At 40.4% G+C, this 15,376-nt stretch overlaps 1 protein-coding gene across 1 annotated transcript in view; it reads left to right on the top strand.

Moving 5' to 3' along the window:
• Positions 1–15,376, top strand: part of LOC103610593 (rab effector MyRIP-like) — a gene marked incomplete at both ends in the record, with an annotated part of 50,538 nt that overhangs the window by 25,904 nt on the left and 9,258 nt on the right. The window contains one exon of the mRNA XM_008594733.1: positions 2,202–2,441. Coding sequence (XP_008592955.1) covers positions 2,202–2,441 — 240 coding nt within the window. The remainder of the gene's footprint in view (positions 1–2,201; positions 2,442–15,376) is intronic.

Here is a 15,376-nt window from a genome sequence, read left to right as displayed (position 1 = left end):
TAGGATCCTATATAGGGGTGGCTGGTGTGCGAACTGGCTGAGCGTGGTGCAGACTATGCCGTGCCGAGGGTTGTGATCCCCTTACCGGTCAAAAAAAAGAATGCCCGTCCCCATGACTATGCATTAAAATGTGCCTCATCTTTCGAGAATCTGTTTAGAGCCCATTCTTCCCAAGGACCATCCCCGTATCCCAAGCAAAGGAATTCCTCCTTCTCAAGCACTCTGGGAACACTAGTCACCTCTCATGAGGCCCCCATCACTGATTGTTACTCACGACCAGGAAAAATAGTCATGTCCAATGGATTATTTTTCTTTCAATGATTTAAAAAAATTTTTTTTTATTTCTATGTCATCTATTTTCCTTCTAATCACCTTTGTCTAGACATCTGCCTTTAGAATTTATTTAATTGCAAATAATGTCAAGTACATTTGATGCACAAACATAAAGGATGAAAGAAACTGTCACACATCTTAAACAGGATTGTCCAGGTCCTTGTTGCAAAATGTGTGATAAGCCCTTCTGGTTGAATGACTGACAGGATGAAAATACCATATTTCTTTTTTATCCTTATGAATATCATTGATAATATTTACTCATCGATTCTTGAGTTTGAGAATATTCACCTAGGACACTGTCACCTGAAGATTCTTAGTCTGAGATTTCACTAATACAATCAATGTCACCATCATTAGAATCTAGATCTGTTCTCCTCTTTGAATTCATCTTCTGAGTCATCTAATAATTGTGAAATGTTATTTTCTGTCACTTTTCTTCTTTTTGCTATTATGAAAAAATTTGAATTCTGTGCTGTGTACATTGAATTCATCTTCTGAGTCATCTAATAATTGTGAAATGTTATTTTCTGTCACTTTTCTTCTCTTTGCTATTATGAAAAAATTTGAATTCTGTGCTGTGTACGGTGAAAGCTAAAAGCAAATTCAAAATGGTGATGTATTTCCCTATTGAATCATCCATCCGTCTAGGCAATTCCATTCTTCTGTTTATTCATTTTGTCTCTTTTAGCATAATTGGGAATAATTGGTGAGTAATGATGAAAAATAATTTCCAGGATGATGAAATAGCGAAATGTCTCAAAAGATAGGAAAAATAATATCACAAAGATCCCATGATGTATCTTAGATTTATGCAAATTTCCAATGTACCCATACGGTAATTGCAAAATATAAAGAGTTTTTTTCCATTTAAAAAAATAAGTAAATTTTCTCTTTGTTTTTTGGAAGCCCTCCAAGAGAATAAAAGCTATGAAATATCAAGCCCTACAAATAGATAGAACAACTCCAAGAGGAAACTCAAAAACTAAAACTGGTTCCAGTGGACCCTGATGGTGTGTCGTATTAAGTACATATGAACATTTCAATATACATCTGTCCAACTGAAGGCCAAGAATAAACACTCACAATCCCCATGTCTTCCTGGAGTTCCCCGGGCCTGGCCAGGGCCTTACTCTTAGAAGGAGCTTAGGAGATATTCACCAAATGGATAGTAAGAGCAGGAGATGTAATTACTAAGCTAGAACTGTAATTATGAAGGGAATGCCATACATTATTCCTTACATATGTGCAAAGACCTTGCACATTCTCAAAATCTCTGCCTTTTGCCTAGAATACTGTTCTTTCCACTCTCCCTTTTAGCTGAGTGACTGTTACACTTTGAATCTCAACTCAAACATCACTTCTGCACAGAAGCCTTTCCTGATCCCCTACCCCTCCCATTAAGTGCCCATTTATGGCTGTAAGACCTCCTCCCCCCCACCCCCCACCCACACACATGATCTTCTCTGCACTTAACCAACATGAAAAGTCAGGACCTGAAGTTCTAATGTGTCCCCTCCACTAGGATGGCTGGCCAGGTCTGGGGCCAGCCAGATTTCCTCAGCACCAGCGCAGGGCTGCCCATGGTGGGAACTCAGTTAAGTATTATGTGAATGAAAATAACTGAATTGAATTCAAACAGTTTTCTGAGTACAGATACTTACGCACCTGAACCCTTTAACAAGGTGTTAAAATGCATGCATTTGAGAAAGTAAAATGTAAAAGTCCGTCTGTAGAGAAAGCAGATCAGATAGGAGAGCTGCTACTCTCCTGGACTATCTGTTCTTTTACTCCAGGATTACGGGGAACAAGAAGTAATATGACTGTAGCAGAGGGGTCCTTATCTTATGACTCTGGCTTTCATTTAGGTGTCGGGTGATTTATCAGAGACTGACATCAGCAATGAGGTTCGACACCCCTGGACCCCTACAGAAACCACGGAGGAAAAACTGAGAAACAGGTTGTACGAGTTAGCAAGGAAAATGAGTGAAAAGGAGACTTCTTCAGGGGAGGATCAGGAGTCCGAGCCCAAGACAGAATCTGAGAACCAGAAGGAGAGCCTGTCCTCCGAAGAGAATAGCCAGAGTGTCCAGGAAGAGCTGAAGAAGGTAAGAGCCATGAAACCGCCTGCAAACAGCTTGCATTTCTGCAGTTAGGGTATTGGGGAAATGTTCTATATTTGCACAAAGATGTGCTGGGCCTCCAGTGAGCTCTCTCTAAAATGTCCATCCCTGTGTACTTAGGAGAGCCCAAGAGAACCCTTCTTGATTAGCACTGGGTGGTACAATCAGGAAAACAGCATCACACGTCTTATGCAAGTCTCCCGAGACCGCCTGTCTCCTTCCACTATCCTTCATCAAGACAGCCCCTCAGTTCTGAGTCTATAATTGAGTGCCCCTGATCTCTCTCACTAGTAAAGAGCAGTGTTATTTCCCACCCCACCCTCTCCCTGAGGAATTTTGTCCATGGATTGAGATCACGTAGCCAATCGCTCTCTTAATCAATGACGGAGTTTTGTTTTATAGTATAGTCTTTGTGTTAAAAGTGGCCTTCTGGATTGTTTATCTATGCAGTCTTCAGATTTTGATTTGTTTGTATTAGCCGCAGAATCCTTTTTCAAACAAGTTTTATATGGAATCCTAGTGTTCCAAACAGATAAAAGCACTGCTGCTCTTAGAGTCCACAAAGCCACAACATGATCTTCAGGCCCACACTCCCTCTCCCCTTTCCCTGTCCCCAGCTGGCCTCTGAGTTCCAAGGGACACAGTTTGAAAATCACAGAAGACAGACCCAACCCCTGGCAAGAAAGGGATCTCAGACTCCCTCCCCGCAGTGAGTGCTCTGCCCGCATGATCTTCAGGCCCACACTCCCTCTCCCCTTTCCCTGTCCCCAGCTGGCCTCTGAGTTCCTAGGGACACAGTTTGAAAATCACAGAAGACAGACCCAACCCCTGGCAAGAAAGGGATCTCAGACTCCCTCCCCGCAGTGAGTGCTCTGCCCGCTGTCCTGGCATGCACCTTTACAGCTTCTCAAAGCACATTTGTGCTGGACTTGGCCACTTGAGAGGCAGGATATCCCTACCTGCCTGCAACCGAAAGAAAGAAACTAACATTTGTTGAGTGTCTCCTCTGTGCCTAGTGCTTTGCATGTGTTCATTAGCTCATCAGATAACTCTTTGAAATACTTGTACATGCATCGCATTTTTGCAGATGAGGAAACAGGCTGAGCATTAAGGCTCACAGCTAGTAATTGCAGAGCTGAGGCTGCATCACAAACCCGCTTGGCCTCAAATCACAGGCTCCTTCTTTTACAACCGGCTGCCTCTTCTATAGATCAGATAAGGTTTTGTCTGCTAGCATCTAGAGTTCTTTGCACTTGTGATACGCTCAGTACAAAAGATTCTATTTCATCTTTGGAGTGATGATTCTGGTAGAGAAAAACCTCCCATGTATTTTCCCTATTCTGAGTGTATACTATATAAACTAACACGTTGCTGGTGACCCACACTCATGGGTGAATGAGGCCCCTTCACCTGCTCAGTCCTGGAGGAGCCAGGCCATCCCAGGAATGACTTACAAGTTATCAGGAGCAGGACCAGAAGGAAGCAGGGACCATCGCCCATAGGTGAGCCCCTGAAGCCTCCATCACCTCGGACTCTGCCTTTCACTCATCCCCATCCCACCCTCCATAACCATCGAGTCCTCACCCATAAGTCTTTTCCCCGGGCATGTCTGTGGGTTGGGAAGTGGAGTTTGGTCTCCACAGGCAGCCCCTCACTGGGATGTGGACTCGAACCTTCTGCTTCCTTAGTGGTAAAGGGCTTTGATCTTGATACTTGAACTGGTGCCGCATTGTAGTCACATTTGTATGCCAGAACTGAGAGCCAGCTGGTAACTGAAGAACACAACATTATTTCTTCCAGTAATTCTATGTCCTACTGGCTTTGCTGCCTGATGGTCTCAGGACTTCAAAGCCTCATGCTGTAGCAGTGGCATGCCAGGCTATGACGAGTCATGCACTCCCATCCCTCATCAGCCTGCAGGGAGCATCCTCCTGGAGGCATAGCCACCAATCTGTGCTTTGTTCTCCTGGGCAGAATGTGAGTGGGGAAAGGAGGAGCCATTGGGGGGAAGTCCTTTCCTCCACCCCCCTGCCTTGCCCCAAACCCTCACTGACCAGGAAATTAAGACAATCTACTTTATTTGGACTTCCAAATCTGTCACCTTCTCAAAGTTCTAGTCTTGCCCTCTAGCCTACCATGAATCAAATGAATTAACTATTCAACCAGATATCATTCTTTGCAAGTAGCAAACAAAAAAGATAATATATTTTCCTCCATCAGGCATGAACTACTGTAGTTAAAGGAAACAGAAATACAGCTTTACATATTGAATATTATTTAAAAACAGAAGAGTATAGAGATAGGTTTTAGGATTGGACTAGGTTTGAAACACAACCATGCAGTTTGCAAACACTGTGGACTTTGGTTAATGTCTTAGCTCACCGCACTATTTAGAACAAACCAGTGTCACTTTTGCCTGCTTTCTATAGCCCGCCTCCTAACTGGTCTCCCTGTCCCTCTAGGTCCTTCTTGACTCCTCCAATTCTCTCTCCACTCAGTAGCCAGAGCTGCCCTACAGTCCTTGTACTTGCTCTCAGCATGCTGACAGGCCCATGTCTGTCTTGTTTTTAATTAATCCCTAGGATGCAGCCCAGGTTTTCATTGTTGACTGGATAAACACATCTTAGCCTCATTTGTAGAATGGGGATAATCACACCCCCTTACAGAGTTGTAAAGGCTGAATCACACAACATAGGGTTTAGCACATAGCAGGAGCGCAGCAAGTTATAATTATTGTATCCCCTTTAACAATATCAAAGAAAATAAACTTCACTGTCATGAAATACATCCATCTGCTGGTACTGGAGGGACAGCTCAGTGCCAATTCCCAGTCAACACTTGTAGCATCAAACCATAGGTCCGTGGCCATATTTGGTGCTCCTCATGCTATGCAGAATCTAAGAGGGAAACACTGCATTGGAACTTCAAAGTTTCCTCCTTCAGGACCAGAGTAACTGTGACTTCCCCATGATGTAACCACCACTCGTCTGTACAACACACACATGCACGTGCCAAACCATAGGTCCGTGGCCATATTTGGTGCTCCTCATGCTATGCAGAATCTAAGAGGGAAAAACACTGCATTGGAACTTCAAAGTTTCCTCCTTCAGGACCAGAGTAACTGTGACTTCCCCATTATGTAACCACCACTCGTCTGTACAACACACACATGCACGTGTACACACATACACTGGTTGGGGAGTGAATCTGGACTAATGTGACTATTCCAGAAGCTGCCAGTGTTCTACCTTTCTCTTTTTACCATGGTAGTATGCACTGGCCTGAAGTCTACCTGAGGGCTTTCTCGAGCAGCTGGAGCTCCTCTTCCTGGGCAGAGGGCAAGCTGGATGTGCTGGAGAAATAACACTCTTAGGAGCAGCCCTAACTAGTGACTAATGGGAAGGGTGTAAATATTCCAGCTCCTTTGCCCCCAGTTGGGGTGGTGATTCTGAGGCATGAGGCATACTTGCTCCCTGAGTTCCTCAGCAGATTTAGCTCTAGGCACCCACAGAGATAAACTGCTTGATAAGGCAGTCTTTACTGACTCCCCTTCCTTTCTGACTTCCACATTCCTCTACCACTACTTCCTGGGATCACCTCCCAAGTAAACCACATGCACACAAATCCTTGTCTCAGGATAAGCTTCTGGGGAAGCCCAGACTAAGACAGTAACCAAGCAGGAGAAAATGTAGATTCTTCAAATCACAGATGCTCACTTTTGTATTGTAAATAAGCACTGAGAAAATCCAAATGCCAAATTGGCCGCTAATTTCCTTTATCTTGCCACAAAGAATCTTGCCTTATACAGCAGGAGAGCACTAATCACACTCACGTGTCTCTCCCATCTCCACCACTGTCCCTGCTCTCTGGGAGCCAAAGCAGAGGAACATGCATATTACCTTTGAAACAATGACATCACTGGCAGTTCATTGTTCTTAATATGACATCCCATCTGGGATTGGGGCTTCAGAATCCTGTCTGGCAGCAGAAAAAGACATTTTAGAAAAATACTTTTATTGACTGGAGTCAGCCCTTTGCTGTAGGAGACATTTCCCTACAGTAGGATTGTATGTCCCACTTTGGCTGGATGTTGGGGGCCCAAAAACTTAAGGATTCATCACTCCCATCTGAATTTTAAGTAGGTTGAACAACAAGCTTGTCCAGCTTGGGACCAGTCCAAAAACATCTTGGGAACTGAACACCCAAAGGGTCATGTTTCTTTTTTTAAGTAACAACTTGGTTCCATCAGACCTCATTGGTCAGCTTTCCAAACCATGTAGCCCTCAGAGCCTGGGAATGAGCACTTGCTTTTCCTCCACCACTGGGCTGGTGGTCACGCCAATGGTTCTAGAAGAAAGCCCTGGCTGAAATAGTTCTTAGAACCATTTGCCTCTAGGGATGTGGCTGCTACATTCCTGAAAGAGGGATACAGAGAAGGACCAAGAACTCCCGGCCCAAGTTTGGAGACTACGTTCAGGGGCCAAGTCTCCCACAAACCCCCTGATATTTTCAGACCTGGAGCAGTAGCTGCCAAAGTCACCTTCTGGCTCTAAAATTCCATCTTCTAGAAATGTAATGGATTAAATAAGTTTTTGTTCCCTGACACAAGTATCATTTACAATACTGGTTATATGACAAATGAGGCCTTATGTGTCAATCTTTGTTGTTTATTAAAGTGTTTATTAAAGGCCCAGATTAGTAAATTCTTGCATTATAGTACATCTAGTGTCCTGAAACGTTTTTATTTAAAATGTCTTTGTTTATTAGTTATTATCACGATAGTTGAGCCATTGTGCTTTATTTTCACAAGGGACTCACAGACCATCAGATGTCCCCCATATTTGTAGTTTCAAAAAAATTAGTCTCATCAAAGTACTGAGACTTTTCTAAATTAATAAATGTCTTTCTCCCCAAATAACAGACAAATGTGTGCATTTTCTAATGGCTTCTTCTCAATTACTAAAGTCAAGCCACGTGGAAATACAATCCTTACCAGTGGTCAAGAAGACAGAATTATTGACTGTTGTCTGGGTTTCCCAGACCCTTGGGTTTCTCAAGTTTAATGTGCTGATGAAAAATTTTTGTTGATGTCACAATGTTAACACAAAATCAAGTGTTGTCCACGTGTGTCTCACTGTCATAAAATAAATCGTCATTCACATGAGCATACAGTGCCTTTCCTCCCTGGCAGCATTTATTCCAGAAGAGTGTCTTCATCTTCACTGGTGCTAGGTGAATATAGTGTTAGATCCTGACTTGTAACTTCCAAGCTACATTGATTTCAATAGGCCTTATGCCTATTGAGGAATTAACACCTTTTTTCTAACTTTCTGTTTAACTGCTGCCCTAGGAAAAAAGAGAAGCTTTAGCTGTCCACTCAGAGCTACAGCTCTTATCCACAGTGCTTGAACAGGTGAGGAGGTTTCATTTCACTCATGTCATTACTGGCATCATTCATTCCCGCGTCTGTGTCCTATGTGTACAGGGAGGGGCCTGCCTGGCCAGGAAGGCAGAGTCTTGTGTTCTCTCCTGGATCTGGGGTTTCAGCAGAGTATCTTCTTCTTTAGGCAAAAGATGGACTGAGGGCTAGAGAAAGATGGCCAGGACTCCAATGCAGATATTCCTTCAAGCCTCTGTGAAATGCAGGTGTTATATGAAAGGCCAGGAAAAAGATGTCACCCCAGCCACAGCAATGGAATGAGACGTAGGACAGATATGCTTTGAACAGAGAAAGGCAGAGTTGCTCTAGAAGGTTGTGTGTAGAAAGGTCTAGAAAACAAGGCACTGGTTCAGAGCTCTTGCCCCACAGAAGTGCAAAAGTAAGATGCCCTGGGGAGAAGGGATCATGGGACGGGAGAGAGAAGAGGAGGCAAAGAAGATGCTGTGTGTCTGAAGCTCTGCAGAGTAAGTGGGATTGTATTTTTGGAAGACATTCTGAGTAGATAGAATGTAAAAACAAAAGAAAGAGTGAAAATTGTATACCAGTCTCTCTACAAATGCCAAAATCCTAAAGAAAATACGAGCAAACTGAATTTTGCAATATTAAGAGAATCACATGTCAATGCTAATATATTTTATTCTGAAAATACAAAATAAAGTTAACACAGGAAACCTCACTGTTATAATAAATAATTTAGTAAGTACTGTTTTTTAAAAGCACATAATAATCTCAACTGATGCTAAAATGACCCTTGGAAACATTCAACACATATTCTACCAAAAAATCTCTCAGTGGAATAGAAAGATAATCCTATAGGATGATGAAGAATATCCATTTCAAAGTAACACAGTGAAACTCTAGATTTTTTTTTCTGAATGAGAACTCATTTTAAATATCAAAAAAATCATGAACATCATGATAATTTGCTATTGATCTAAGAAATACATGACAAAGAGCTGAATCTATAAATGCTCTTATATAAATGTATATTTTGTTAATTAAAATAGCATGTCCATATGTTTGAAAAATAATAAATCTATGGCTTTAAGATTTGTTTTAAATTATAGGTGAATAATTTTTTTTAATTTGCAGTTATTTAGAAAATAGTGGCTGGGCTGGCCAGTTACCTCAGTTGGTCAGAGAGCAGCCTTATAACCCAAGGTCATGGGTTTAGATCCCCATATCGGCCAGTCACAAAAAGAACAAAACAAAACAAAACAAAAAACCACTAGAAAATAATGGCTGAAAGTAAAGTAAATTAGCAAAACTAACTTTAAGAAGACTACAAAACCTGATAGGACCATGGAAGAAATTGGTGAAGTGGTTAAAGAATTATTCCTCAGAAAGAAGACAGTCCCAGGTATTTTTGAAAATAAAATCCATCAAAAATGTTAATGGTACTAATAAAACCCATACTATTTAAACTCTTCTTGAGCATTTAAAAATATGGAAAGCATCCCAGTTAATTTTACTTAATTAAAATCTTGGTCTGAATCTGATGCAAAAATCACATGCCACCAGAAATTTACATATTAACTCACTGGTGAATAAACATTCAGAAATTCTCAACATGTTAGCAAATTGTTCCAAACTACATATTAAAATAATAATTTACAATGGCCAAGTAGGATTTAGTTTAAGAATGTAATAATATCAATTTTGGAAAATCTATTAACATTTTTCATTATATTTACAGGTTAAACAGGGAAAAACATGATTATTTTATTAAACTCTTAGCTTGATGTCTGACATATATTAGGAAATTTATAAATATTCATAAATACTGAATAAAGAGTGAATTCCAAAATAACAGTTGATAATGTTGAGCAACCATTTCTGATAAAACAGGAAGATAAAAACTCAACAGCAATGGCTATAGCCTTTTGTGGGTTGCAGACCTTTTTATGAATTTGGTAAATGTTATGAACGCTTTCTTTGTAAAGTGTAAAAAATGAAAATGATTTGGATAGAACTGGAGAGTTCACAGACCACATGAAGCCTATCTATATACCCAAAGTTAAAAAATTATCATTAATGACAGAAAGAAGACACAGATATCTTCTATTACCTCTATTATTCAACATTGGTCTGGCACTCTTGCCAATGCAATAAGACAAGAAATAAAAGTTGCCAATATTGGGGAGCAGAAAACATAATTACAATGATATGTTACTGACTTTAGACTTCTGAATTAAGATAATAAAATCAACTAAAAAGATTACTCAGAATAATGTGATTGGCAGGATGACCTATCTCAAAAGAGTACCTAAGCAAAGATTTTCATATACTACCAATAACCTCTCAGAAAATATAAAGGAAAGGGCCGGCCCGGTGGCGCACTGCTACAGTGCGCTGCTTGGGAGTNAAAAGAAAATATAAAGGAAAAATCCTATTTTCAATAGCAACAAAATATATACAGTGTTGAACATGCATTTGGCATACCCAGCAATCCCACTCCTAAGTATTTAAGTATTTACCAAAGAGAGAGAAAGATCTATGTGTACACACACACACTGTATTTGGAATGTTTATAACAGCTCTGTTCATAATTACCAAAACATGGAAACAACCCAAATGTTCATCACCTGGTGAATGGACACACTGTGGTACATCCATAAATGCAATACTACTCAGCAATAAAAAGGAATGAATCACATATACATACATCAATGAATCTTAAAGCATTGTGCTGAGTGAAAAAAAAGATAGATTCGAAAGGTTACATATTGTTCATTTACACTTGTATGACATTCTGGAAAAGGCAAAACTATAGGGACAAGAAACATCAATGATTGCAAGAGGATCAGGTGGGTGGAAGGTTGATGTAAAGAGACATAAGGGTGCGCCGCTTGGGAGCGTGGCGGCGCTCCCACCGAGGGTTCGGATCCCATGTGGAGACCGGTTCCCGCTCACTGGCTGAGCGCGGTACGGGCGTACGGGTGCGACACCGAGGGTTGCGATCCCGTTACCGGTCAGTAAAAAAAAAAAAAAAAGACAAAAAGGAAAAAAAAAGAGAGAGAGAGAGAAACATAAGGGACTCTTTTTAGTGTGTTGGAACTATTCTATATCTTGATTTGGTGGTGGTTACACAATTACATGTATTTGTCAAAACATAAAACTATATGCCTTTGGAAGGTGAATTTTACTGTATGTAATATACACATACACACATACATATACATTCACATACATAGGAGAGTACTTCAAAAAGTTGTGGAAAAATAGAATTAAAAGATAATGTGAATCCATGATGGAGAGAAAAAATTACTATATTTATATATGTTTCTGTATTTTCTGCTATGTTTCATTAATGTATCCTTGTACATAGTGGCCTTGAATAACTTAGACTCATATGAATAAAATTAACTGACTTTGCTAAGAGACATAAAGATTGAATAAGCATAGAAACATATCCTGTGCATGGATGAGAAAACTTCATACTTTTCTAGATGTCAGTTTTCCCTAAATTAATGCACACACTTAACAGAATTCCAATCATCTTAATGAGGTTTTTTTTGAAACTTGATGAAGTTTTTCTAAAGTTCATCTGGAAGACTAACTGCATAAAATATAGCCAAGAAAATTCAAGAAAATAATAATAGCCAAGAAAATTTTAACCATTATAATAGCAATGGTGTTAGTACTGGAATAAGAAAACATTAATGAAACACAGTAGAAAATACAGAAACAGATATAAATATTATATGATATGACAACAGTAAATTTAATATTAGTGAGAAAAGTTTACTTAACAAATATTATACTATTAACAAATTATTTAGTGCAAGCTGGTTAATATTTGAAAAAAACTAAATAGATCCATACATCATATCATATACAAGAATAAATTCTCAGTGGACAGGAGTTTAAAATGTTGTAAAATAAGTTATGTGCTTACTAGAATAAATTACAGATGAATATTTTATAAAATTAGGACAAGAAAAGCCAGAAACTTAAAAGACTAAAATATATGATTGCATAAAAATTAAGAACTTATGTTCATCAAAAACAATTCATAAAATTAAAAGGAAGACAATAATGAAGAAGACATTGACTAAATACCTATTGGGAGAAGAATTAATATCCTCTTAACACCAATAGATAAAGGGCGATGCACGGCCAGTAAGCATATGAAAAAATATTCAACTTCAATTGTATTACAATTTAATTTAGTATAACAGCTGGCCCAGAACTTGGCATGTGGTTGGCACATTCACTTTTTTCATTTAACAAATGTTTATTGAGTGTCTCAATGTGCCTGGCACTACTGAAGAACTGGGAAAATGGCCATGAACAGGGCAAAGTTTATTGTTTGTTCAGACAATCAATATGAATGCAAATTAAAATAATGAGATGCCACTTTTGCCTAACAGGATGATTAAAAAGTACAATAATCAATGTTGGTAAGAGCTCATGAAAACAGGCAGTCTAAAACACATAAAATAGTGTAAGCACATATTATTAGCACAGTGGTAACTTGGTGGCCCAAAGCAATCTAAGTGTTAATACCCTTTGATGCAGCAATTATACTTTCATTTATCCTAAGGAAAAACTGGACAAGCAGCCAAAGGTATACTACAATGCAGTTCATCAGGCATTGTGTTTTTATTATAGGAAAACGCTGGAAACAGCCTGCGTGTCCAACAATAAGGGATTCTTAGAATGTAGGGGGATGAGGTCTAGAAGGCAGATGGGCATAGGTATTGGAATAGCAAAGAAAATTGGTCCAGATACAAGTAAGTGGGTAAGTTTGATGTCAGGAAGTTGAGGAGGTTTGTTTTATGTTCTATGCTTTTTTTTTTTTTTTTTTTTTTTTTTTTTTAACCTCTCTCACGCTGAACTAGGAGGCAAGTTTGTCTTCTGAAAGTGAGTGGATAGTGGAATTGGAGTTTCAGGATTGTGGAGAGGGTTTGAAATAGCTATTGCAAAAAATGGGGGGCAATGTGGAGAAACAGGAAGATTCCCGGGCAGCACTGAAAGCCTAGATAAGGTCAGATCATGAACATTACCTGTAATAGAAAATGAACATTACCTTTAATAGAAAAAGTCTGTAAAAGAAGACAGCAACCTTGAATGCAAATAAATGTAAAATAAAAATCCATTCTTTTCCAAGAAAAGGGTCTACTCTAGCAGGTCTATTATAAATTCACATCATTCTACATAATCGGATCCCACATACAGACCGGTTCCCGCTCACTGGCTGAGCGAGGCGCGGGAGCGACACCAAGGGTTGCGGTCCCGTTGCCAGTCCCCAGTCCGGTACGGGGGCAACACTGAGGGTTGCGATCCGTTGCCAGACACGGAAAAAGACAAAAGACAAAAAAAAAAAAAAATTTTAAGCAGAGAAATAATAAGTAACATTTATCAAGATCACCCAGGCTGCCATGTGCCACCTCCTATCTGAGTGAGCGTGGATGGTGATTTCATGTCACCTTCGGCTTCTTCAGAGCCAAGCACATGCCCTGATTGTGCCCTGGTTACTGCCAGGAGCAGAGAAATGCTTCTAATAGATATCAGCAATTACAAGTATTTTCTGAGGAACAGTCAGTGTAAAAAGTCAATGGCTATGATCACCTCCTGGACCAAGAAAGGATCTCCTACATGCTCTACACCTGCCAGGGCGGGTTTGGCCAGAGGTGATGGCCCCAGCATTCCCCTCCTCTGTCACCCACTCTAGGTCCTGACATGGTCTCACCTAGTGGCCCACATTCAAGCAATAGTAGACACCACCAAGGAAAGGCAGGAAAATGATGTCAGGGAAACATACGGACCATTGGGTTTAATTCTGGAACTAAACTACACATAGTATACTTAAAAATTTATTTCTAACCACCATTAAAAAGGGACAATCTTATTTCTTTCATAAATGGCCTTGGCCATGAAGACCTGGATTATTTACAAACCCAAACCTTCCTAGAGGCCAGCTAGATTCTAGAGGTGTGGGCGCAACACCGAGGGTTGCGATCCGTTGCCGGACACGAAAAAAAAAAAAAAGACAAAAAAAAAAAATTTATTTCTAACCACCATTAAAAAGGGACAATCTTATTTCTTTCATAAATGGCCTTGGCCATGAAGACCTGGATTATTTACGAACCCAAACCTTCCTAGAGGCCAGCTAGATTCTAATCTGTTATGTGCAATCGTTTTTGGTTTATTACATATGCTAATTTATTAAGTTCATGTTCCAGTTTCTTTCCACACTCTGTGCCACCCTCTCTCATCAAGTCATTCTTCAGGGACATAAGTCTGTTCATGGAGAACGTATTTTGACGGGTTTAAAAGGCATCGCCAAAGTGCCTTATGTTTCATGAGAACTGAAACATATTTGCTTGAATTTTTCTAGCAGATTTCTGTCAACTATTTAGGAGGACATATGGAGTTTCTTTTCCTACCTTTGAAAAGGAGAGAAATACATGAAATCAGGGCATTTAGACAAATCTCCTTGCTTGCTCTGGTAGTTTGATGGAGGTATTTCATAAAGCCAAGACAGCCTCTGTAATATGGGACAGAAGAATAATGAGTGGACTGTGAAGTCTGGATTACACTTAGAACAGATTTTCATGTCGAGTGCAGTTTTTCTCACTCTGGTTGCCATTAGCTGCTCAATCGTAGGTGGACTCTGGAAGGCTTAGAACAGGAACTCGTCAATGGACAGATGTCAAGCCTCGTTGTGTTTTTTGGTCGTGGGCTTGTTTTTTTAAGGTAGTTACTCTTTTTTTTTCAGCTGGTAAGGGCTCGTCAGTGACCTGAGGGCTCCCTGTCCTTACACCCTTCTCTTGCTGATCTCTTGTTCACCGGTGTGATTGTTCACTCAGATTCTGTTTCACCATCACTTTCTACGTGGGTCCAGAGACTTACGGATGTGAAGGAGGAAGTGGTGTGACAGGTGGGAAGGAGCATGGGCTTTGGAGACCAAAGGCTCCGGGCTCCAGTCTCAGTTTTGCATCTCCTCACTGAGCCATAGCTCCTTCATCTCTATCGATGGAATTAAAATCTCAGCCTCGTAGGCTGTTTTAAGGGTTAAATAAAACAATGAGAAGCCTGGGGTCATACCTGGCACAGGATGGACCCACACTGACTCTGAGCCGGCTTCCTTCCTTTCTTCTTCTCTTGCCTCCTAAAGGAGTCTCTCGGAAACAACATTCGGCAGGGGGAGAAGGTATGGCCCCGTGTTTGCTTTATGCAGCTGGAACTGCTGAAAAGCTTTTTAGCTCTGCCTGTAATTCCTCCATGCACTCCTTTGTGCTCAAGCATGTCTTTAGAAGACCCCTGTAAAAGTTATTTCTGTCGCTTGGGATGTCCACTCTTCCCTGTAAGCCCCTAAGGAGCATTCATCTATCACAAGACTGAAAGGACGACTGGAGGGCCCCACATTTCAACCAGTTTCTTGATTTCACTAAAACCGACTATGAAGATTGTATCTCTTCACACACACACACACACACACACACACACACACACACACACACACACACACACA

Source organism: Galeopterus variegatus, unplaced genomic scaffold (assembly GCF_000696425.1).
Source record: "Galeopterus variegatus unplaced genomic scaffold, G_variegatus-3.0.2 Scaffold11372, whole genome shotgun sequence".
Classification (NCBI taxonomy): Eukaryota; Metazoa; Chordata; class Mammalia; order Dermoptera; family Cynocephalidae; genus Galeopterus; species Galeopterus variegatus.
The sequence above is the reverse complement of the archived record's forward strand: the minus strand, read 5'-3'. Positions and strand labels throughout refer to the sequence as shown.